This window comes from Natrix helvetica, assembly GCF_964273705.1.
Source record: "Natrix helvetica genome assembly, chromosome: 7".
Taxonomy (NCBI): Eukaryota; Metazoa; Chordata; class Lepidosauria; order Squamata; family Natricidae; genus Natrix; species Natrix helvetica.
Window position 1 is genome coordinate 20,300,303 of NC_138558.1, and position 24,703 is coordinate 20,325,005.

Here is a 24,703-nt window from a genome sequence, read left to right on the forward strand (position 1 = left end):
TTGTCTAAAAGACAATTCACTGTACACATTTTATTTACAGTTTTGTACACTGTCTTAATATGAATGGGACTGCTTTTCTATTTGAGCCGTACTTAAACCAAAGCAAAATTTAACCTAAGGAATACAAAGTGTTAAAATACAGCATAAGATACAAAAAACAGGAATACTATTTCTAGTAAGGAATGTAATTCTGGTGTTAACATTTTTTTTAAAATCCACAATTATGTTCAGGAAATCACACAAACATATCACTGATTTGACTTGAAATGCATGAAATTTGTAGCAAAGCTTTGATATTACAAAATAATTACCATAGAATGCACAAAATTATGTTTATTAAACCTTTTGTCATATTCCCAGATCCTTCACCAATGTTACATGAGCAAGAACTGAAATCAGAATATCACTAATGTTATCAGAAAAGGGAAACAAATAAATTAAATCTAGCAGCCATCAGCATCAATTACAGCAATGATCATGCTGTATAAAGAAAGATTTGCTAGAAAAATGTATGCATCATACTTTTCTTTCAAACCAGCAAAACATGTTATTGCATACAGTGAAAAGATGAAAAAGTAGTAGTTTATTCCCCTGTAGAAATGGCACTGTTTTCAGGACATTTTTTTTAATATAATAGTTATTTTCTTAAGAAGCATCAGAGAATGGGTTAGGGAGACATATATGGATTTGAGGGACAAATGTTGCACTGAAATTCTTTGATTGGAAAAGGTTACCATCAGCCAAAAAATAGGGTGGGGAGGGGGTGAGGAAGAAAACAGAAGTACAAGACAAAGCAAATGAGAGTTTCACAAATTTAGCAACATTTAGATGGAAATCAGATTTAAATGCAGTCCACTCTGCTTTTATAGAGGCTTTGGTTCAGCTCCCAAATCTCGATTGCTTGACGCAGTCTCCTATGAAATACTCTGAAGGTGTCTTCTTAAACAACAAACCTATTTTTAGTGGTGGAACCACTTTTAGTAGCTGTGTCAGCATGGGACTGATAACCAATCACTATCTTTTGAGGAAGTCCTAACCTTTCCTTGTATACTCTCCTGGGAAATTAAAAACACAAAATATAAATTTAAGTAGCATTGTTCATAAGAAAACATGGCATTAATTTTCACTGTTTAAACTCTAAATGCAATATACCAAATGTTTTTACACTATTTACCCAATATTTGACCTTATCATTTATCACAATCAGATAACAGCCATATTAGCATATAATGAATTTTATGTGGTAAATTTCCAGTAGCAGATGATCCCGTGCTAAACAACCCTTAAACCATGTTTCTCTAAAAGATGGCTTACATTTTCACGTAAACAAGCATTAGCACTATTTTGTTTAGTCACTGCTTATCTGATTTTCAAAGACAGACCTTTAATATTTACAAGAATGATCAAACTAGATTGATAACATTTCCCTGTTTTGAAAATTAATAAACCATATAGGAACTAGGATGGTTTTCTACATCTAAAGATCACTGCCTTCCTATAAGTTCCTGATTATATTTATCTTTAGGTCTGTCACCTAAGTCTCCTCAGCAGAAAGCAATCCAAAGTTGAAACTGATGAGGGACTTTCGCTTAAAGCTCAAATGACTAAACTTGTAACGTTAATTTAATGTTAATCACAGTTTGTCAGCTCCACATCAGTGTAAGAGCAAAGCAGCTGATTCAAGCCAAATGTCGCAAGTATGAATTACTAAAACTGTTTACTGACCAAATTAACCTTACAACTCTTTGTGTCCCCTTGCTTTATATTCATAACTGAAGTGTTCTGGACATCTGAATAACTTCTACCTTTCGCTACTTTGGGTATTTGCAAAAATGTGAATAGAAGCTGCTATCTTACTGAGTTATGTATAGGAGCATTTTGTTACTTGGAAAATCAGTTCAAAACTTATATTCCTGTGCTCAATTTAATTGTTCAGCTGGCACCTCCTTATGATAAAATAGCCATGCCATGAATGAAAGGGTTTTTTAAATTTAGTGCTAGTCATCTGGAATCAATTTATTTTAAAAGATGCTAAAATGCTTATTTTTAATGGACCTTTGTGAAACTAAATATTTTTAATGCAGAATTATTTTTGATATGTGTTAACAATTGATAAAGGCTACTCAGAACACTAAGGTTTGCTTAGCTGTGATCTTATATTAGATTGAAGTGAGTACATGCATTAATTTTTGATATTGCAATTAATTATTTTATACTGCACTTGTACTCACACATGAAATATAAAGTTACTATCACTGCAACAAAGTTTGTTCATTATGGCTGTGACTTAATTCTCTTATTTAGATGGACCTTATGGAATATCAATATGAAAAAAATATTTGGAAAAATTCTTTTGCTATAAAATTTAATACGCGTAATCCTCAATTTACAACCACAATTAAGCCTAAAGTTTCTGTTGCTAAGGAAGACAGTTAACTGAGTTTTGCCCCATTTATGACTTTTCCTACCACAGTTGCAATTGTTAAGTGAGTAACATAGTGATTAAGTAAATCTGGCTTCCCCATTGATTTTGATTGTCAGAAGGTCACAAAAGGTGATCACATGACCCCAGGAAACGGCAACAGTCATAAATATGAATCTAAGTATTTTGATCACATGACCTGGGGGATGTTGCAACAAGCTGTAAGTATGAAAAACAGTCATAAGTCACTTTTTTCAGTGCTGTTGTAACTTTGAACGGTCTCTAAATGAACTGTTGTAAGTTGAGGATTACTTCTACTATTATTTGATTTTTATGATATCCTTTTTATCAATTCAGTGTATTTATTTAATGCCCCCACCTCTTTTTTCCAGTCTGGGAGGTGGGTTGGGCTAAGAGTGTAAATGGTCCAAAGTCATCCAACTGGCTTTCATGACCAAAAGATGATCAGAATTCATAGGTCTCCCGATTTCTAGCACAGAAAGTTAGCTGCTCTACCAAACTGGCTTTATTTGCCATGTAACATTATTAAGACACATTTGCTACTTCCTGTATTACCTTGAGTCCTAAAAAAAAGTAGGTACAATAGTCTGCTGCAAATTATGAATTGGTTCAAATGTAAACAGCCATAATTTTGACAGCGGCCCTCCCAAAATGAGTATTAATTCTTTTGCATGACAAGGATACTGGAAGTCTTTTTCATTAAACACAGATGAGAATGATACCCCAAATCTTGATGTATTGAAATAAATGAGTTTCCTAAATTATAAAGTTGATCTGTTTCCTATGGACACAATTTATATCTGAATTAAACCATAACTAACAAAAAATAAAAGCAAAGCTCCTGAAACATCAGTATTTTCTAAAGCAGCAATTCTGGAATTTTACAACATCAACTTACCCTATATGTGTAACAGCATCTCTGTTTTCACATTCAGTAGTCCATATTGCTATTTTATCACCCTTGGTTCTAACATTAACAACAGCTCCACATACATCATCACTGTAGTCATCAAAGGATTCTCCAATAAGGCACAGCAGCTATGAAATTGAAGATAATAACAAACTAAAAAACAAAATACAACTTAATACTTACAAAAAAATACACAATATAATAATGTAAATTTCTACTGATTTTAGTGTACCACCAAGACAAATTACAATAGATTACCAGGGGAGGAAATTCCCAGTTGAAAGCTGCTACAGAAAAGATCCTATTATAGTAGAAGGTACTTTTATCTCCCCAGAGATTTGATTTAGAAGCCCATTTATACCAGAGAGCTTCTTTAATGGTTAACATGTATATTAAGACTGTTTCAAGAATAGTACAAGAGGCATAGCCATCAAAATCCTCTTTCTTCCATCAAGAAAGATAACTCTTATGGAAAAAAATAAGTAAACTGGATTATCGATAAACACTAATATTGATGGTAGAGCAAAGAATAAATCACAACTAGCCCCTGGATCTTAATCTAACACCAAGAGATTACCACTATCACTGAGTTAAAGGCTTGTGCCAGAGTTTAGTTTCTATTAGTTTCTGCTTTGAATTTCACCTACTTTTACCCTCAACTTATGTCCACAATTGGGACCTGAACTTGCATTGCTAAGTAATGTGGTTTATAAAAGAAACTTATAAAAGTTTCAATAGTCATAGTTGCAGTAGTTAGACCTCACACTTCTCCTACCCTGCCAAACTAAGCTTTGCTGCAATTCCCTCCTCTTGTCTATCTCCCCCACTTTGCCCTTTTGGTGCCTAGACTCTGCCACATATTCCTGCTGCCCTCCACCATTGCCCCTTTCTTCTTCCTGCTGGTCCTCTGGGCTACAGGTGCTAGGTGAAGGTGCTGCCCTAGGACATGTGCATCCCAGGGCAGCACCTCCCTTCTCATTGGCTTGAAGGGAGCTTGCCAGGCCCATTCAGAGAGGAGGCAGCGGAGTGGCGAACTGCAGCATTCTCCATTGCCAGGTGAGGAAGGAGAGTTGGAAATGTTTTTCAGAGCAAGATGCATGCTATGTGAGAGGTGCTGTTTGGGATGGCAGTAGAACTGGAGGAAGGAAGGTTGGCTTCTAGGAGGCACAATGCACACTCTGCAGTTACAAGCACTCTTCAGCAAGGAGTGGAGGAAAGCCCAGCATTGACAGGCCCTACCCACAGGCTCTGTTCACTCTTGATCTAGCTGTCCTCCTGCAAAGCTGACAAAATTCATGGGGTGAGGAGAAATACTCTACCTCGGGATGGACACAAGAATACTCCAGCCAATCAGGAAAGTGGCATGCAATGGCAGTTAATCAAGTAGAGATACATAAGAACTCTTCCCAACCCTGCTGTTTGTTTATCCACATCAGAGCGCACTCCTAGAGCGGCTGCTGCTGGAAGACTCGGCAGCCGAGTTTTGGAGTTTGGAAGCCGGAGAAGAAGTTATGCTCGGAGTGCGGTGGTGGCGGCAGTGCCCTGGTGCTGCAGGGGGAGCTGGGCCACCGCATGGTGAGGCTGGGAGGCATGCTTGCTGGGGGCGGAACAGGTACTCGCTCAACCCCCTTCTCCAGCTGGGCAGAGCTCCATGCACTGACCTAGGGTGTATCCCTAATGTGCCAAGCTGTGGGAGCTGTGGAGCGGGTAGAGCGCAACGTACCTTGGCACCTTAGGGATACCCCCTAGGTCAGTGAATGGCGATCTGCCCGGCTGGAGAGGGGGTTTGCCGAGCGGTTGCTCGTGAGCATGGTCACCTCATGGCTGCTTCGCCCCTAAGGCTGTGCCCGGCTCTCCGGGAGCCAGTTCGCAAGGGAGCAGCTGCCCAGCAACCCCAAAACAATAAGCCCTACTCCTATAATAAGCCCAAAGCCATATTTCGTGGGGCAAAAGAAAGTAAGACCCTGTCTTATTTTCGAGGAAACAGGTAATAAAAGCTCAATCTTGTCTCCAAAAATAGTCACTAGGAAGAGCACATGAGGGTTGAGCAGTGAAATCTTGGAAAGGATGAGTCACATGATGGAAGGGAGGGGCCAGTTAATTAGAAAAAAAACCCCTTAAGACATTTAAGATATTGAAGATATTGAAAATGTAATAGTCAACTTCTCCCGTCTATCATGCAGCTCACTTTCCCATTAGCAAGGATGGTCAAGGAATAGGTAAACTTGTAAAAACAAAGGAATCCCCCTATATGCACAGCTGAGTCTGCAGAAAAGGGTAGGGGTGGATGTGGGCTTTGAAGCCTTTCTTGAAGCAAGGGGCCACCTGCTGCCTTGGCTGGCCATACTTGAGCTCAGGGGCCCAGCTACCACTGCCAGGATCCTGAAGGGCCACTGGCCCCAGATATCATGGAAGAGGAGCCTCGCTAGTTAGGTATTCCAGTGCAGACAGCATGTATAGCAGTGCCTGGGCATCTTTGCGAATGGGAATCCCAACAGACCAGTTTTCCAAAAGCACTTGCAACATGAGTTGCAAAGTATGTGTTATACCTCTGGGAAGCCCATAATGTTCCCCTTCTTCCAGTTCTGCTGCCATCCAGAACACTACCTCCCATGTTGCCTCCACCTTTGCCCAGAAAACCACTACTGATTATCTTGCCGCACCTGGTAATGCAGCACTGCACCTTGCAGTCTCATTGCTTTCTCCCCAGCCAGGCCTAGAAAGTTCCTTTTGGCAGACAAAGCTCTGCCATACTCATTGGGCAGAACTTAGAGCTGCACCCTCATCCAGGACCTGGATCCCAGGCTACCAGGAGGAGGAATAAGGTGACAAAGGTGAGCTGCAGGCAATTGGGTGGTGGTGGTGGTGGGGTAATAGAGGTATGCGGTGGAGTAGAGGGCATCCAAGAAGCATGAATGGGAGAGGGAAACAAAGTAGCCTTCAATCATAAGCATGAACGGGACAGAACTTTGATATATAACTGCAGGGACACTGCCACAGCCTTAACTTTGAGGACCAGTCATTTCTTCAGCACAGTTGTAACTTCAAATGGTTGCTGAATGAATAGTCATAAATTGAGGAATTATCTGAAATTCACTTACTCCATCACAGCTTCTACATACCAATTTGGAAAATAGACAGCTTTGGAATGTCAGTTACTGACACAGAAAGCTGCATAATGTAAGTACGCTAATGACACCCTATGTCATAATTTCAAATGTGCATGTCTGGTATATGGAAAGCATTATATCAGCTTCCTTAAAGAACACTCTCAGCAAAAAAAATAGAAGTCTAGTACTCAAAGCATTAAAAGCAAACAATCTAAATGATACAATCCTATTTCATATCTAAAATGATAGAGAACTAAATAAAATCTGGTTTATTTTTAATCATCAAAGCTATAAAGCCAACTCAATCTCAAAGGAAATTTGGAAGTAAAGTTCAAGTGCATTGAAAATTATAATCCAGAAACATTTATATCAACAGTATTTATTTTGGAGGGCATACACAGCCTGCTTGCTATGCCAGACTATCCTTTAAAAAACTATTCATAGGTGACCTAACATTGACTGATTCACCTGATTTGAAGACAATTTTACCCAAAGTGATTGAATAATCACCAAAGGAGAAACATTTCCTTTAAAAAATGATGCATTTATTTTCCAAGTTCTATTCGCCTGCCAGAACTTCCTTGAACATAAATATGCAATGGCCTTCACAAATCTAAGCATGGTGTCAACATATTCAAGAAAAGCTATGTTAAACTAATCTGACCAATTGCAAGAAACAGGTGATTGATATCTATGGTCCAAAATGTAACAAACAAATCAGACTAATTTGAATGATTTAATGGGCTACACATCATTCACTGAAAATTTATCCCAGATATGACACTCCGATGCGACCCATACAAAGCTGTCACCAATTTGATATGATAACCTATAATATTTTCCAAAATAAAGCAATTTGTAAAAAGAAATAGAGATAGAGAGGAGCTGGGACTCTGTCTAGATAATAGAATATCTCCCCCAAAACTGAACCAAATGGGACCAAATTTGTTGGGGAAAGACAGAAAGAGCGAGGTTAGAAAATGGGCTGGGGCAACAGAAAAAGGATTTCCCTCCTACCTAAACACCCAATGTTTTCTTAAGGAAGATATAATTAGGCAACAATTCAGAAATAGTGGTCTTGCGTTTCCCAGCACGTACATTCTGACAAAAAGCCAGAATGCCTAGTTTACTAATACTGCATAAAATATAAAAACTGCCAATGGTTGCTATTGATAAAAGGATCAGAAATAATTGTAAATGTCCTGCTCACTTCAGGATGACTCTCTGAAAACGTATTAGAATAGGACTAAATTTGGCAATTGGAGTAGGGTGGGAAAGAAGCCAGCAAAACAAAGATCAAATCAAAAATTGGTAGATCAGACTGAGAGTTGTGGATAAAAAAAAGGAATCAAGAGAAATGTATCCTAAGGCAGGGGTCCCAGGGCCGCAGCTCGTTCGGAACTGGGCTGTGTAGTGGCAGGTGAGTATGCACGCATGCAGCTCCATTTGTGTGAGCTGCAGGTGCTTGAACTCGCAGCTCCGTTTGCATAAGCGGTGTGTGCGCCAGTCTCTTGAACAAATGGGAGTTACCGGTATGTGTGTTCACACCTGTGCCTACCACTAACAAAGAACCATCCCCTCCCCCCCCCGCCTGTCCACCAAATTGGAAAATTTGGGGAGCGCTGTCCTATGGGACTGATATAATGTTTCTTGCTGATTCATACTCAGGTTTCCACCTTCCTCACCATATGACCCAGAGCAGAGTTACTTTGTGTTTCTCCGAACTCATAGAGTAGAAACAGACTATATTAGTATATATAATGCAGACACCACCTATGGCTATGAGGAGTGAAGATATTGAAAAGAATTTCAACACTATGCTCTACATACTTGATATGGAAGAAAAGCAAACATAAGAAAAATGCGTTTAAAAGAATCAATAAATCAAAGCATCAAGAAAAGTTTCTCCAGTGCATTCCTACAAGAGAGAAGTAGCTGGGCCAGTGGCTCAGGATGTGGCCAATTCCTCCACTCTAAATTTCTTTTCTTGAAAGTGATCCAAGCAGCACTAATATTAAGCAATGACAAAGGATTCAAGAACTTATGCTCTCCACACTTTCCCTAGTGGTCACTGACAATTGACAGGCCTGTAACACATTTTACAAGCTTACAAATACATTGCATACCAGAGATATGAAACTTTCAGCTACCAAGTCTATAAAATTGGCTCAGCATTCTCCTTAGAATCAATATAACTGCAATGCCATTAGTTTTGTGATTGCCAGCGTTGCTATATATTTAGGATGACAATGATGTGTTAATCCAAGACAACATGAAAAATTTTTTTTGTAACACATCTCCTGAATCAAATTCCAGAATTTAGAAGGATTCACAAAGCTCCAAGACCAATGGTTTTCATAGGCCTCCACCCAAGAAGAAAATGTAATGCCAAGAAACGGTATAAGGTTTTCTGCCTGAACTGGGGGTTGGACTAGAAGACCTCCAAGATCCCTTCCAATTCTGTTATTCTGTATTCTCTCTGATGTAGCAATGGTCTAAAACTATGGTCAATTAATTATCTGAAGGGATTTGGTACACCCTGACTTTCCATTTAGAAATTGGGAAAAGAACTCTTCTCTTAAATGTAGCCAAAATGAGCAAACAATATAAAGATAACTTACTGTCTCTAGCCAGAAGCGATCAAGATCACTTCGTCTCTGCTGCTTGTTTAGTGTAATTAGCCATCTCCCTCCCCGTTTATTCTTCTCATCTTCCCACATGGGTTCAATACCATCCTAAAAAGTATAGTTTAACATAAAACACAATATTCACCTGTGTAATTCACACAATTCATTTGTACATATTTGAAATTTATATATCTTATATTACAAAGATTTTAAGTCATGCATGAAAAAGTATCAGTGTTTTTTTAAAAAGTAATATTATTCTTCTGACAGAGAAATTGAAATGACATACTAATTACATTAAATATTTTAATTTGCAACACTATGAAAACAGAGACAGTGACTGGTAAAATAGGAAAGACAAGATTAGCAACATTTAAACAAATTTTGGTTATGTATTTCATCCTCAGCTCTTGAAAATGTCAAAATATTAAGATGTACACTAACATAGAAATATCACATTATAACCATAGAAACTAGTCAATAAGTTTTGCTGTAGTAAGTTTTATTAATACATTTTTACAATACAATATTTTATTAAATTGTACAACCTTTAGTCTTTTACTTAGCAGATTACACCCAAAATAGCCTAACAAGATGAAATAAACTCAAAAGTTTATTCCACATACCTTAAAAAGTGAGTAATCACAACCAGGCATTAAATTACTAGAGATCTGAATATGGTTATACAACCTATTTTGGAAAAAAACATAAGTACAATCAATGAAATGAAATACCACAAATACTAATGATTATAGATGTGCAAATGTCAAAAAACATATATATTATCTTAACTTTTGGGGTTAAATTTTAATAATTCTTAATAGCAAATGTTATTAAAAGAAAAACAGTAATTAAAGTCATATAATCATTACTTTAAAAACTAATTCAATGCTGTCATCATCACAATACTTGAGAATACAATTCACAGAATTTCCAATACTTCACAGAGCCAATCGCTTGCAGTTTCTTAGATGCCCTCTTTTTATAATTGTAGCAGGTAACAATATTTAATTCCTTCAACTTTCCCAAACTTAAGTCTAAATTAGACAACCCATGATCCATTGGATCATCATTTTAGAGATATTTCCTTACCTAAACAGAGTAACAGATGATTGGGCAAAAAAGTAGTGGGAGAAGAAATTTTGCCAGCATGACCAGGAAGGGCTGACTGCCCTCCGGAAGCCAATGGTGGGATCAGTCTAGCCAGTCTTTGGAAGGCTAGGTCTGGACCAGTCTACCTGATCTCCAGCAGCCAAAGGAGGGGCTGGTCTGTTTAGCCTCCAGAAGGCTAGGGGAGGACCAGTTTACTGCGGCCCTGGGCAGTGGCACAGAAGCATTGAAGCAACCACAAATCTGCCAATTTCAATCACACGGGAGTCATGTGTCCCAGATTTTGGAAGCATTTTGTAAATTAGCCCATTTGGTATTTTGGTTCATAAATTGTTGCCCTATAATGAACTGTTTCACCCAATTTAAGGTTACAGAACAAGAGTTTTAAATGTACATTTCAAATTCGGTTCACTTTTGTCTTTGAATATTCCCTCTCATTCAACTTATCCCCCTATATTTTCTCATATATAATCCTCAATAACAAACAGATGAGATGAAAAAACACTCAGGTTTCAAATCTGATTTATAATTTTACTTACGCCCAAAAATCTTCAACAGTATCAAACTTTGAGATCAGACGAAGATTTGCTTGCCAAGTTTTACTTTTGTCATTTTTAAAGAACCAGAGTGCCCACCTGAAAAAAAAAAGACTTTATATTGGCATACAATTATCATTTTAAAAGGCAGAGACTGAAATCATAGCATACGAGGAAATTTTGGAAGGAAAATACAAAACAAGAATACACAAAAAAAATACAGGTTTAATGTTCATTTCCATTATTTTATTAAACAATGAACACCTAAGCATACAAGGGAGATTCTAAGTGTGAACACTACTATAGAATAAGTCTGAAGTCATACCTATGTTTATATAATGACTATAATCAAACTACCCCGCTTTTCCAAATTTTCATTTTCTGGAAACAGATCCTAAGGAAATCAGTTTGAATTATATAATTTGAAATAATTTTAAATAGGGTATAAGCGTCTGGTGGCACTTATAGCTGACAAATGAATCAATAAATTTCTGATTCTGAAACAAGGATTCCTTATACCAACTCCCCCGTTACAAGAAAAATATAGCATTCAATTGTTCTGAGAAAGAATCAGATTACACATATCCATTGTACCACCCTAAAGTCTGATAATCATAAAAAGGATTGTTGTCAAGTTTCTACTAATAGGTATGACTTGCGGAAAGTGGTTGATACTCTCATTATTGTTTCAGGCTTGGAAGGATTTGTATTTTAACTTTTGTAGTCATAATTTTATTGGTCTATATAAAAATTTAAAAATCACAATTTTGCAACTTATTCTATCAACTACCGTCTATCACCAATAGGTCTAACTATAGTAACCATGAATATATTCATCAAAAAAAGAGAGTAAGTGGGGAAAAACAAGTTATAATAAGAATTTGGACATTTAACAAGTAAAATGCCACATTTTAATATAATTCCTTTTAAAATGTAGATAATAGCCTACTGGAAAATAATTCTATTTTGCAAAAGATTAAAACAAACATTAAACAAAGCTAACATTCAAAAACACTCATTTTGAGATAATTCAAAAGCATGCATTTGAGATAATTCAAATTTTAAGCTAAGAGCATGTTATGTTCCTTAAATAAACTACTATAAAACTGTCTCTGCCAAGAATATTGACAATTTGTAAATTCATACCATATTTTCTCAAAAATAAGACAGGATCTTATTTTCTTTTGACCCCCGAAATAAGCATTTGGCCTTATTTTTGGGGAGGTCTTATTATATTTGAGCTGCAGGAGGCGTGCGCGTGCATGTGGTCACATCATGGTTGCTGCTGTGTTGCAGTATTTTTGGGAGGCCTTATTTTCAGGGGAGGGCTTATTTTAGCACATGAACTCAAAAGCCCGATTGGGCTTATTATCTGGGGAGGTCTTATTATCAGGGAAACGGGGTATATTGCTCACTGCCAATCTAATATATGTTTGAGAAACAAGTCATTGGGAAGAATTATTGCTTTCATTTCCTAATTTTGACCACCTCAGAAACATTTATGTAGTCGCTAATATTGAGAACAAACTTCAATTCTAGCTATTGGTTTACTCAGGCTTTAAAACATTTTCTTGCACAAAATATTGGAAACCTAAAATGAAAAATAGTAATTAAATATGACAATTCACAAACATGAATGTATGTTTGTTCAACAAAATGTGAAAATAAAATGGGAATTATAAACATATGCGCTATGCATAATATCTAAGGTATAGTGCTGCAATTAAGTATAGATTGAAGACATTTGTTTCTGAAAAGGTTTCCCCAAACAGGTCACTTCTAATTTCATGTATTCTTGAAAATATGTCTTTCTGAAGAGAAAATAATTTCAATTTCAAAGAAAAAAATATTCTGACAAAAAGAAAATATTCTAGCGATGAAGTGTTTTGTTTTGCATGTCCTACATTACTGTCTCTTAAATCAATGGCCCCCAAACTTTTGGGCACCAGGGACCGGTACCATGGAAAGAGGTTTTTCCATGGACAGTAAGGGGCGTGGTTTCGATGTTGCCTGCATCCTGCAGATGGGGCTTCACTTGTTTGCGCAGCCCAGTGCTGGTCCACAGACTGGAGGTTGAAGATCCCTGCCTTAAATTATCAGCAGCACGGGTTGGATTGACCTTATTACATTGAATCAGATTAAGTATTCCTTCCCATTTGAAAAAGTGAAAGTGTATATCTTTACAGACATATTTTGTATAGACATTATATCTGTAAATGCTACTGAAAATAAAATTGTCATGCAGAAAAGTCATAAAATGAATAAAAATGCAGTATATAAAGCAAGTAATACACAGAGACACAAAATACTTATTTTAAAAAATTGGTTTTCAACGCTGCAGGTTGAAGGATGCCATACAATTTTGGAAGGATTACTGCTGACAAATCGTTCTAGTTGGAAACTAAAAAAGAAATCATCCTAAAGAATTAAAAGCTATTATACATAATTTCATAGGCACATTTAATTAGTAGTACTATTTATTATAGTCATGGTTTATAAGATTTTTAAGATTATTTCCTTGAATCACCTTTGTAGTTTTATATCATTTCTGAAATTCTGAATGTATTTAGTGCCTTGCATGATAGCTCAAGAACCAAAAACAGGAGGTAGATATATTAACCAAATCAGGCATGTGCATTTTTTTTTCATATCAAGAGCTGTTTTAAGGCCTTGAGTTGTATGTGGAAAGTTGGGCTCCAAAAACTGAACAGAGAAAAGAAAAACAAAAATGTGTCTTCATTTTTATTAAAATCAAGATAAAATCAATTATTTCCCAGGGCTTAGCAGTTTTTCATCAGCTGAATTTTTTTTGAAAGAATTCTGAGACTAGCAGGCTCTGTTCTGTCAACTAAAACCTAAAAGTACTGAACCAGTCATCACCCACATTCTACCTTTATTAAGATGACCAAGGAAAGTTGGGGCAAAGATTTTAATTGCATTCAAAAGTAATATTTTGGGAAGAAACTGAATTTTTTTAAAGATTCTGAATAGGAAGAGTATACTATTTATAGTTCAAAGTATGATTTGGCTCAAACTACTGTAGATAGGACAATTAGCTGACTTTTAAACCAAGAACTTATTTACCTGTCAACACTGCACTTCAAATTGTTACTGTATGTTATACAAATCATAGTATGAAACATATGGTGAGTTAATATGTTATACTTTCCAGTTTAAAATTGCAACACAGACAATGATATGGAACCTTGTTATATAGTGTTTTTCAACTGAAATCTCTTGAAACATAAAGAACATACAATACTTCAGAGGTAGTCATAAAGGACCTGTAATTTAACATAAAAGACAAATGTTCCCCAACTTTTCTAAAAGAGGATGTTTGTGCACATGTATTCTGCATTTTAAAAAAAAGCATTCCAAAATATCTAATTAATTCTGTTTTGGAACATGCTATTACATAATTTAAAGGAAATATGCCCCACCTGTTTTGTAATGGATGCTTAACGTATGTTTCAGGACTCGCAATCTCCTGACTTGCTGGTGTCTCAGTTTTCTCAGTTTTCTCCTCTTCTGAAGGCTGAGGGTTAGAAATGGTTTCCTAGACAAACAAAATAAACAATTAACTTGCTTCTTTACAAAGAATAATATGTTATGCACAAAGCTTTATTTAAAAGATAACCACCATGTTCAAATAGTCTGCCATTAACATTTGCAAATCTTTTTTAATACTGATATGTCTATATTTTCCAAATCTAGAACAATTAGAATGAATGTAAAGTTTAAAAGTCACCTTAGACAACTGAAACTGAAACAATAAGATAGAATATATTTCTCCACAGAGGATTATATTATCAAATGTGTGCAAAAATATCAAACTTTTACTTTTCTTCATGCAGTAATTCTCATAGCATATACTATTAAGAGATTCATTTACCATAGGCCCCATGCACACTCCAAATGTATGATTCAGATAAAATAGAGCAGACAATGGTACCAATCAACATACGTTTTGAATTATTGCTAACTTTACTACATTGTAAACAGCTATGTTTTCATAGAGATTTCTTGCCCTTTCTATATATTTCATTAAGATCTGGAATATTAAAACATGATAAAATTTAAGGCATGCACAAATCACTGTCAACTGTAATACACTAATACATCTGATTAGAAAACATGTACACATGTTATTTATTGCAAAATTATTTTATGGACAGACACTGTATAAAAAAATACAAAAAAAGTACTGTAACAGAACAGTTGCAAATAAAGCTAGCTACATTAAACTCTCAAATTATTAGTGTGAAGCATTTGTTATGACTAACGTAGAGGATTTCAGTGGGGATATGTGTGTGTGTGTGTGTGTGTGTGTGTTACAACCCCTGGTATGCCCAAATATGTTTTCGTAGATTTTCATGGGTGTAGTTATGCTGGTTTTGTTGTATTCGGGTCTTTTCCCGTGTAAGATTGAGATTGTCTTTGCAACGTTTCGGCAAGATCTCACCTGCCTTATATTTATATTTAGATTTATTTATTACTTTTTCTGGAATCTTAACAATGGTAATTTCCTAATTCCAGCCCATCATTTACTGACAATGTCCAATCACTTAATGACCACATCATTACATTTCAGGATTAGAGTGTAGGGTTAGACACTTAGTGACAATTCCAGCAGTCCACATTAAACCAGATTTGTGGTTGGTAAGTGAGGATCTTCTCACAACTTCCTGCTGGCTTCCAACAACCAGACTGTGGGAAAAGTAGCAGGAAGTTGAAAGTCCCAGATGGCTTGCAAGCAAGCAGTAGGCTGTAAATGAATGATGCAGGGGAGGGAATGACCGTTGTCTTACCTGAATGGTCTTTCTCTAGGTGCTGCGGGAGTGTCCAAGCACGGGTTAACATCAGCTTGCTGCCCAAGGACTGAGTTCGAATTCTTGTAGCTCCGACTCTTGCTCCCCTCAGAGGCTCAGTTTTAAAAACGAAGGAGTGTCCAAAGGAACTGTCAATGCAATAGTCCAGTCCAATGAAGAAACTACCCCGCGACCCCTGATAGGGTGGGGTTGGACACTCCCGCAGCGCCTAGAGAAAGACCATTCAGGTAAGACAACGGTCATTCTCCTAGGCGCTGCTTGGAGTGTCCAAGCACGGGACATGCCAAAGCTATGATCCCCCAGGGAGGGAAGAACTGTTCACGGGCGCGGGGCTAGCCACAACCCTCTGCAGAATTCTTCTCCCGAAGGCTGCCTCAGCCGAGGCAAAGGTGTCCAGTTTATAGTGCTTGACAAACGGTGACGGGCCTGACCATGTAGCAGCCCGGCAGATGTCCTCAATGGATGCCTGGGTGGCCCATGCGGCAGCACTTCTTGTTGAGTGTGCAGTGATACGAGGAGGCGCCGGCCTGCCCTGATGTTCGTAGGCCAGCTGGATGCACGCCCTTATCCAGCGCCCTACTGTAGCGGAGGTGACCTTCTTGCCCATGGTGGCAGGTTGAAATGACACAAAGAGGGCCTCCGACTTGCGGAAAGGAGCTGTTCTTTTCATGTAGATCCGTAGGGCACGGCGGACGTCCAGCTTATGCCACTCACGTTCCTTGGAGTGCCTGGGATGCGGACAGAAGTCCGGGAGGATCACTTCCTGCGAGCGGTGGAAAACGCTGTTGATCTTTGGTACGAATGCCGGGTCCAGACGTAATATCACTCTGTCGGAGTGGATGACGCAAAGGTCCTCTCTGACTGACAAGGCCGCCAGTTCAGAGATCCGGCGTGCCGAAGTGATGGCAATGAGGAACGTCGTCTTGAGGGTCAGGTGGCGTAGTCCAACTGTCCGAAGGGGTTCAAATGGTGGCCCGGACAGAGAACGTAGCACCACGGACAAGTCCCAGGTAGGATACCTGTGGATGGTAGGAGGAGCCAGATTGGTGGCTCCTTTGAGGAAATTGCGCACCTGCGGGTGTTTGCTGAGGGACAGGTGCGACTCAGTAGACAGGATGGAGGCCAAGGCGGCAGTCTGGCGTTTGAGGGTGTTTGGTGCCAGACCCCTGTCAAGGCCGTCCTGCAAAAAGTCCAGCACTTGGGGAACGGTGGCAGAAGTGGCAGAGATCTGGTGATGAAGGCACCAGCGAGAGAAGGCCGACCAGGTGGCTTCATAGATTCTGATCGTTGATGGACGTTTGGATGCCTGGATGGTGTGGATCACCTTCTCCGAGTATGCGCTGAGCCTCAGGATCTCCCCTTCAAGTGCCACATGGCAAGTTTCAGCCACTGGGGTTCCGGGTGATGGATGGCCCCTTGGCTGAGGGAGATGCGGTCCTGAGGAATGCGCCAGGGACGAGACACTGAGAGACTGACCAGGTCGGCGAACCAGGATCTCCTCGGCCAGTGAGGAGCTACCAACAGTACCTCCGCTCCCTCTGTCAGGATCTTCCCGATGACCTGTGGGATTAGCGGCAGGGGCGGGAAGGCGTACAGCAGACCCGGAGGCCAGGGAGAACGAAGAGCGTCCGTGCCTTCCGCCCCTGGGCACTGGAACCTCGTGAAGTACCTGGGTAGCTGGGCGTTGGCCGGAGACGCGAAGAGGTCGACAACTGGAAGGCCGAATCGCAGAGACAACTGATGAAACTGATCTGGGTGAAGGCGCCACTCCGCGTTCTGGATGGTGGATCTGCTGAGCCAGTCTGCAGTCGCGTTGTCCTCTCCCGAGATGTGGTCTGCCCGCAGAGACCTGAGGTGTCGTTCCGCCCACCGACCCAGGGATTCCGCCTCCGTCATCAGAGCAAGGGATCGTGTGCCGCCCTGATGATTGATGTACGCTTTCGTGGCGATGTTGTCGGTCAGGATCAGCACATCCTTGTCCCTGATCAGCTGGAGGAAATGCTTCAGGGCCAGTCTGGCAGCCCGGAGCTCTAGCCAGTTTATGTTGTGGGCGAGCTCCGCTGGAGACCATCTGCCCTGGATCACCTGGTTCTGAAGGTGCGCCCCCCACCCGAAGAGGCTGGCATCTGTCGTGATGACCAGGCGCTCCGGCTCCTTGAAGTAGGAACCCTTTAGGAGAGCGTCCGACTGCCACCATCGGAGGGAACGGATTACCTTGGGAGGGAGACGTATCACCCTCTTGGAGTTGCTGGCCATGCGTCTCTGGAGGGGCAGCAGGAACCACTGGAGATCCCTCGCGTGGAGGTGTGCCCACGGGACCACCGAAATGCAGGACACCAGCTTCCCTAGCAGTTGAGAGAGGGAAACTACCGTTGCTGACCTGGTGGACCGGATCCTCCGCACGAGAGACCTGATGCTGTCCACTCTCTCTTGTGTGAGGAAGACCTTGCAGGACTCCGAGTCGATGATGGTGCCGAGATGCTGGATCCTGTGGGTCGGGTTGAGATGGCTCTTGGCCAGGTTGACCGAGAAGCCGTACTGTTGCAAGACCTGAATGGTGGTGTTGAGGTCTTGTTGCGCCTGATCCCTTGATGACGAGTGGATCAAGATGTCGTCCAGGTAGCACTCCAGCCTCACTGGAATTGAGCGTAGGTGAGCTGCGATGGCGGCCAGCAGCTTGGTGAAGGTGCGTGGGGCTGACGAGAGTCCGAAGGGAAGGGCTCTGTACTGGAAATGCTGGTTGGCAAACTGGAACCTCAGGAACCTGCGATGCGCCGGGTGAATCGGAACGTGCAGGTACGCCTCCTTCAGGTCTATCGAAGTCAAGAGGTCTCTCTGCCTGATGCAACCCAGGATGGTCTGCAGGGACTGCATCTTGAAACGCTTGTATTCTAGGTGCCTGTCGAGTCGCTTGAGGTCCAAGATTGCCCGCACCCCTCCCGATTGCTTGGGGACTAGGAACAGGATGGAATAGAAGCCTGTGCCCTCCTGACCCTCGGGTACCCTTTCTATGGCCGCTATCTCTAAAAGGTGGTCTATCTCCGCCCTCATTAGTTGGAGCTTGTGAGGTGACCTGGGAGTGGGGCAGCGAACCCGGGATCTTGGGGGGGGGGGGGAAAGGAAGTCCAGGGTCAGGCCGTGACGGATCGTGTTGAGGATCCACACGTCCGTCGTGGTCTCCTCCCACTGGGCGGCATAGAGTTGGAGACGGCCGCCTATGGGAGGGTCCCTGTGACTGTCACTTGGATTTCCTGAAGGGGCGGTTGGAGAACCCCCCTCGGGAAGGTTTACGGTAGCCCTGTTGTCTATTTCTATCCCTGTAGAAAGATCTGTCCTGGGGACGTTCCTGTGACTGGGGAAAGGGACGGCCTGAACCACCTGAGGAGGTGGAAGGCTCGGAGCCCCGAAAGGAACCCTTCCGAAAGGGCTGGCCCTTGCGTTCAGGTTTCTTGGTCATGGCTGGGAGTACCTTGCGTTTATCCTTGGATTCAATCAGAAAGGAATCCAAGGCCTCCCCAAAAAGTTTCCCACCCTTAAAGGGAGCGGAAGCCAGCTTCCACTTCGCCTTGACATCTGCCTGCCAGTGGCGGAGCCACAGTAGGCGACATGAGGTCACATTGGCGGCTAATGTCCTGGAGGAAAACTTAGTGGCGCTAAGTGAGGCATCAGCAGAGTATTCTATGGCTGCTATGATTTTATTTACGTTCTGCCTCATTTTAGTGTCCCCAGCCGGTAGGCCGGCCAATAGTTTGCGAAGCCAGAAGAGAGCTGCCCTCCCGAAGTAGGAAGAGGCAGAAGATGCTCTCATGGCCCAGGCAGTGGCCATATGCGTCTTGATAGAAGACGATTCAGCCCTTTTGTCCTCTGCCTTGAGCCCCTCCAGTAATTCAGCAGGTAGAGCTGAATTGGAGGTAAGGGACATAATGGGGTCATCGACCTGGGGAAGCTTTAGAAGCTCCTCCAGAGGCTCTTCCATGGTAAATAGCCTCTTGTCGTTCCCGCTGGGATTTGCCAAGGAACCAGGCTGGGTCCATTGGCGTTGGATAATGTCTAGGAACAGCTGAGGGGCTGGAACCAAGTCTAAGGGGGGGGGGAAACTTCGTTGAAAAGCCCTGCCCCTGGGTCCTGGGGACCGATGGTCACCATGGAAGCCTGATCCGAGGTAGGTTTGGGCTTGGGGGCTGGAAGGCCCATCTGGGGTCCTGCAGCCCGGGCCTTAGTCAGAATAGCCTTAAACATGGAAGAGTTAAAAAGACCCAGAGAGGGGGGAGGCTCTGGAGTGGAATTTTCATCCTCAGAGAGGTCTGGAGCATCACGCTCCACCTCCTCTGAGTCAGAAACCTCGCTGATGCCCGAGGGATCAGGTGAGGCTTCCCTAGCTGGGGGACCTTGTGCCCTAGCTGGTTTCCCCTTACTGGGATTAACAGATGCAAAGGGAAGCTTAGATGCCAGCTGCATCATCCCATCAGTGATACCCCTGGAAATGGCCTCTGCCACCACCTCCTGCATGCTTTTGGGCAAGGGGAGATCGTGGGCCTGAGGGGTATCTGGCCCAGTTATTGAATAGATGAAGGACCCCTCCTCTGCCAGGGAGTCTGCCTCATCAAGGTAATCTGCTGCCAGGGAATGGCCTGGGGAACCCATAGAGGCCCTGGATGGATTAGGGGAAAAATCAAATTCCTCACTTTCCCCTGGAAGGGAGGGAGGAATCCCCTGTCTGGAGGTAGATGGAACAGGAACCCCTTCCTCCCCAGGAGTAGGGGCTGGAGGAAGGGCCTGCTGGGCAGAAAAGGCCTTCTGGAACTGTTTCTCCAGGGCCCTCTGCCTCCTAGCATCTAGTCTCTCCTCAGCCTTAGAAGGCTGCTTGGCTTTAGGAGCCTTCCCCTTAGCTGGGCATCCCACCCCTTCACCTTTAGCAGCAGGGTTGGTCCTGCTGCGTTTAGCTGCTGGTGGGCCAGCCTGCTGATCCACTTGCTTCTCCATAGCGTTGGGAATCCTTCCCGATGGCTGAGGTGCTGGAGAATCTGAGGCTTGCATCTCTGGGATCCTCCTGCTGTAGGCAAGTGGTGGCTGGAAAATGGCTCCGGCTGAAATGAGGTCGGAAGCCAGCAGATCCGCGCTGAAGAAGGCAAGGGTGAATGGTCTAGATGACCAAAAGAACCCCTGCGGCCGCTTGTAGGTCTGGAGGGGAAGAGACCCAGTCAGGAGACCCTGCGATGGTCCTCTTCAACCCCTACTGCAGCGATCTGCAGAGAGCGCAGGCAACGCGATGAGGCTAAAAGCCCCGGCAGAAAAAGCGCGCCAAAATCTAAAAGAAAAATGGCCGCCGTTCATGTTTTCGCGCCTGGAGCGGCACCGGGGGAAAAGGCAACAGCCTAATGCTGTCCCTTGGGGTCCTAGCCTCCTACCTGCACCCCCGTTGTCCGCTGGCAGCCGCCAAACGAACCCCCCTGGTGCGACTGCTCTCGTCGCTGCGAGAAGCGAGTCGCGCTCCAGGCAGCCTGGCTCGCGCACCAAATTCAAACTGCAAAAAGCCGAAAATGCAAGAAAATCCAAGAAAAATACAGAAAAATAACAAACTTCTATCTAGGAGCTAACTAAACTTAACTATTTTACTCAAAAGGAGCTAACTACACTAACCAAAGGGTCCAGTCTGCTGTTCAAGGACTGGATCTCCCCAAATTGCGTCCTGTAGGGCGACTGAGTTTTTAAAACTGAGCCTCTGAGGGGAGCAAGAGGCGGAGCTACAAGAATTCGAACTCAGTCCTTGGGCAGCAAGCTGATGTTAACCCGTGCTTGGACACTCCAAGCAGTGCCTAGGAGAATAAACACATAATGTGAGTGTGGTGCAAGCAAGCAAGGCTTGGGTGCCAAATGGAAGAGAGATTTGGGTGCAGTTGCTGGGCATAGGAGACTTACCTGAGTGACTTGCCACCTTCTCTGCCAGCTCCCCATTGACTTTGCTTGAAGGAAGCCAGCAGAAAAGGTTGCAAAATGCAATGATTGGGTGCTGTGGTGGCCAGAACTTTGAGGACTGATCTTAGTACCACTCACTCACATTGTTGTAACTTGCTGAACATGTGGTCATTAACCATGAACTACCTGTAAAGAAGACACCTCTATTGTCATGTAAATGGTATACTCCTGCCACTTTTAAACTTACATCTATAAAATATGAGACCTTTTTCTGCCCGTTAACAAAGGCTAAAAATAATAATCCAGGTACAAAAGCATTATTTCTAAATGAAAGTGCTATGAGAAATAAAGATAACTATGAGGATTTATTTTTTACATTCTATAGGCTAGAGCAGGGGTGTCAAACTTGTGGCCCGCATACGTCATGTGCTGGCCCCGCCCAGTTTAGCAAAGGAGAAAAAGTCCTGATATGACATGTGATGACACAAGTTTGATGTCCCTGTGCTAGAATATCTGGAGATATAGTGATATTACCATCTAACAGATGGTACACAGAAACTATATTAGCTAAAACTAGCATATAAAAATAACCATTTGATATTAGTAGTCTACAGACTGATTAAATATGTAACTTTCAATTTTATTACCTGTTCTCTTAGTTGCAGTTACAAGATATATTATACCTTAGGTGAAGAAAATCTTTAAATAACCAACAACACAGACTTGTCGTCCCTTTAACTTGCAATCTAAACAGGAATGAAATTAATCCTTATGCATACTTGTGGATCATCTGAAAACTGAACCCATGATTTTATACTTAATCATGTTAAATTGTAAATTAGCTTGTGAAAACTACCTTTTTAATAAATTCTTTTCTTAAAAGAGAAGCATCAACTAAAATTGCTGCACACAATAAAACTTCTGAACTAAATATATCCACTTTGGCTTCATTGATTTTGCTGATAGTTGAATGTTTTTGAAGTTCATTCCCATAATATAACAAAACTATATGAACGCTCAATGTCTTTCCTTCATGTTAGATTTAATAAGCCTGTCTTTCAAGTAAGTAAACAAAGTACCGCAGATGGACATATTCAAAATTTCAACTTACATTTACTGAACTAAATAACCCAGAATGGCTTTCAATAACTATGATTCAAAGTTTTTAAACTGTCATTCATATAACTCTTCTGTATACATGCACTTTTTTCTCTACTTGCGTTGAAAATGGATAACGCTTATAAAAGTATAAAAATTAGGATTGTGTGAAGCCTATCAGAAAAGGAGTTTCCAAAAAGGCAAACACGCTTAAAGCTATAATCTAGTGGTAATTATGGATCATTCCATAGTTTTTTTCTTCTGAGCTTAAAAACCCTGGCAACATTTATGGGCTAGAAAAATAATATACTTGTAAATTGTGCCTACTCTAGAACATGACAGATAACATTTTTTATAACTAGATCCAGAGGCACATAGTACATGGATGCTTTGTAGTGAACTACTACTTCAGTGTTTAACTTGCTACTACCTACAGTGTCAGTGCCAACTGCAGTTCTCTTGGTTCAGTGCCAGTATTTCCCCCTGCTTAGTATTACTACTGTCATTTTCCATTGCATGTCAACTCCTACTTCTGTGGTTCAGCACTCAACTTACAATACAGTACATTGCAATGTGTGTGTGTGGGATATTCAACAAATTAGTATTTGAAAATATTTGGCCTTAAAAATTCTGCACAGCTAGGGGGGAAAGAGGAGCAAAGTCTATTTAAGTATTGGACAAGTGTATGAAGAAAGCCTAAATCAGAGACGACCTTCTTTAGGAAAAGTTGAAAACTGAAGTACAACTAATGATCTAGCCTGTACAGATCCGCCCCAAATTATGCTCCTGTTAAATAATTTTAGTTTTTTTTCTTTCCTAGCCGGTTCTATGGGGTTCAATTATAACTATACTTTTCTTGGGAAATTCAAAAGAAGAAAAAGGGAACAAGTTAAGCCAAGGATCTTTAAAGAAAGCAATTTTTGTCTCCTGGTTCGGAGACCGCAGGACGAGGAAACAAACGGGCGTTGTGACAGCATTGGAAGCAGCCACGAAGATCATGGATGGGAGCTGTGGAGGAAGGTCTTCTCCGCCAGTGTTTGGGCCTTTTTTGAGTCTGGCAGGCGCGGGGAAGACAAGGAGACATAGGCCGGCATAAGCGACACTCTCCGCTAGCTGGCACGGCGAATTACAGAGAAGTTACGTCCAGGATGGGGGCCCGGAGTCCGACCGAGCTCCGCCCTCCACTCTTCTCGTGGTGAATTCTCCTCGCCCTGCACCCGTCTTCTGCCTTCCTCTCGCCACCTCACCCGTCACACGACCCCTCCTTCCCCGTCGCCCCCTCAACGCCCCCGCCCAAACTGTGACGGCACAAATCTTGGCCGCTCGCCTCACGCGCTCCGAGTCCCCCCCCTTTCCCGGGCCTCCCAGGTCTTCCCATCCTCCTCCCGCCAAGGCGCTCCATCGCACACGCCGGCGCCTTTCGCTCGCCGTACACGCGCGCGCGCCACACACATACACACACACCACTTCCCAGGCCGCCCTCCCTCTTCAACCAACCATCTCTGCCCCCCCCCCCCAATTTGGGGCTTTCTGGCTGAGATTTTTGTGTCCCCGTCACCCTCCCTTCAGGGCCGAGCGGTCTTTTCACAATCTTCACGGAAGCCTACGTGACAGAACGAGGGCGGAGAAAAAGAGGAAGGCGGAGGGAAGGAAAAGGTGGGGGGGTAAACCGAAGGGAGGAAACGGGAATAAGGACACTCACCGGTTCCACCGTCGCCATCTTAGATCGCTCTGATCGCATAAGCGCTGAGGGGAGGAGAGAGGTAAAGGGAAGGCGGATAACAAATCAGGTTCGAAAACGATTGGCCGGTGGAGAGTCACGTGGAGGCGGCGGCCGTTTTGGCGGCTCGGCGCGTGCGCAAGTCCGGTGCGGGGAGGGGGTTGTTGCCCGCTGCCAGAAGGAGCAGAAGCAGCAGCGTCTTCTGGGAATTGTAGTCTCGGGTTAATTTTTTTTCCCTCTCCCCACCTTCCCTTTCCAGGAGAGAAATCACGTGGGAAAGGCAGACAGGGGCATGTCAGGCTGAGGCGAGGTTCCTCAGAGTGGGGAAAAGTGACTCCTCGAGTCCGAAATTGGCAATTGCCGGAGCAGCCTGCGGGTGTGACCTCTGCATCCCCCCGCCGATG

At 42.3% G+C, this 24,703-nt stretch overlaps 1 protein-coding gene across 1 annotated transcript; it reads right to left on the reverse strand.

Moving 5' to 3' along the window:
• EIF4E (eukaryotic translation initiation factor 4E) lies at nucleotides 1-24,417 on the reverse strand. The gene is made up of 7 exons (XM_081960220.1): nucleotides 24,282-24,417; nucleotides 14,177-14,292; nucleotides 10,740-10,835; nucleotides 9,717-9,780; nucleotides 9,085-9,198; nucleotides 3,342-3,481; nucleotides 1-1,055 (listed from the first exon to the last, which is right to left on the reverse strand). The coding sequence occupies exons 1-7, from the start codon at nucleotides 24,318-24,320 to the stop codon at nucleotides 941-943; spliced, it is 684 nt and encodes a 227-aa protein (XP_081816346.1). The 5' UTR covers nucleotides 24,321-24,417; the 3' UTR covers nucleotides 1-940.
• Between the last annotated feature and the right edge of the window lie 286 nt (nucleotides 24,418-24,703).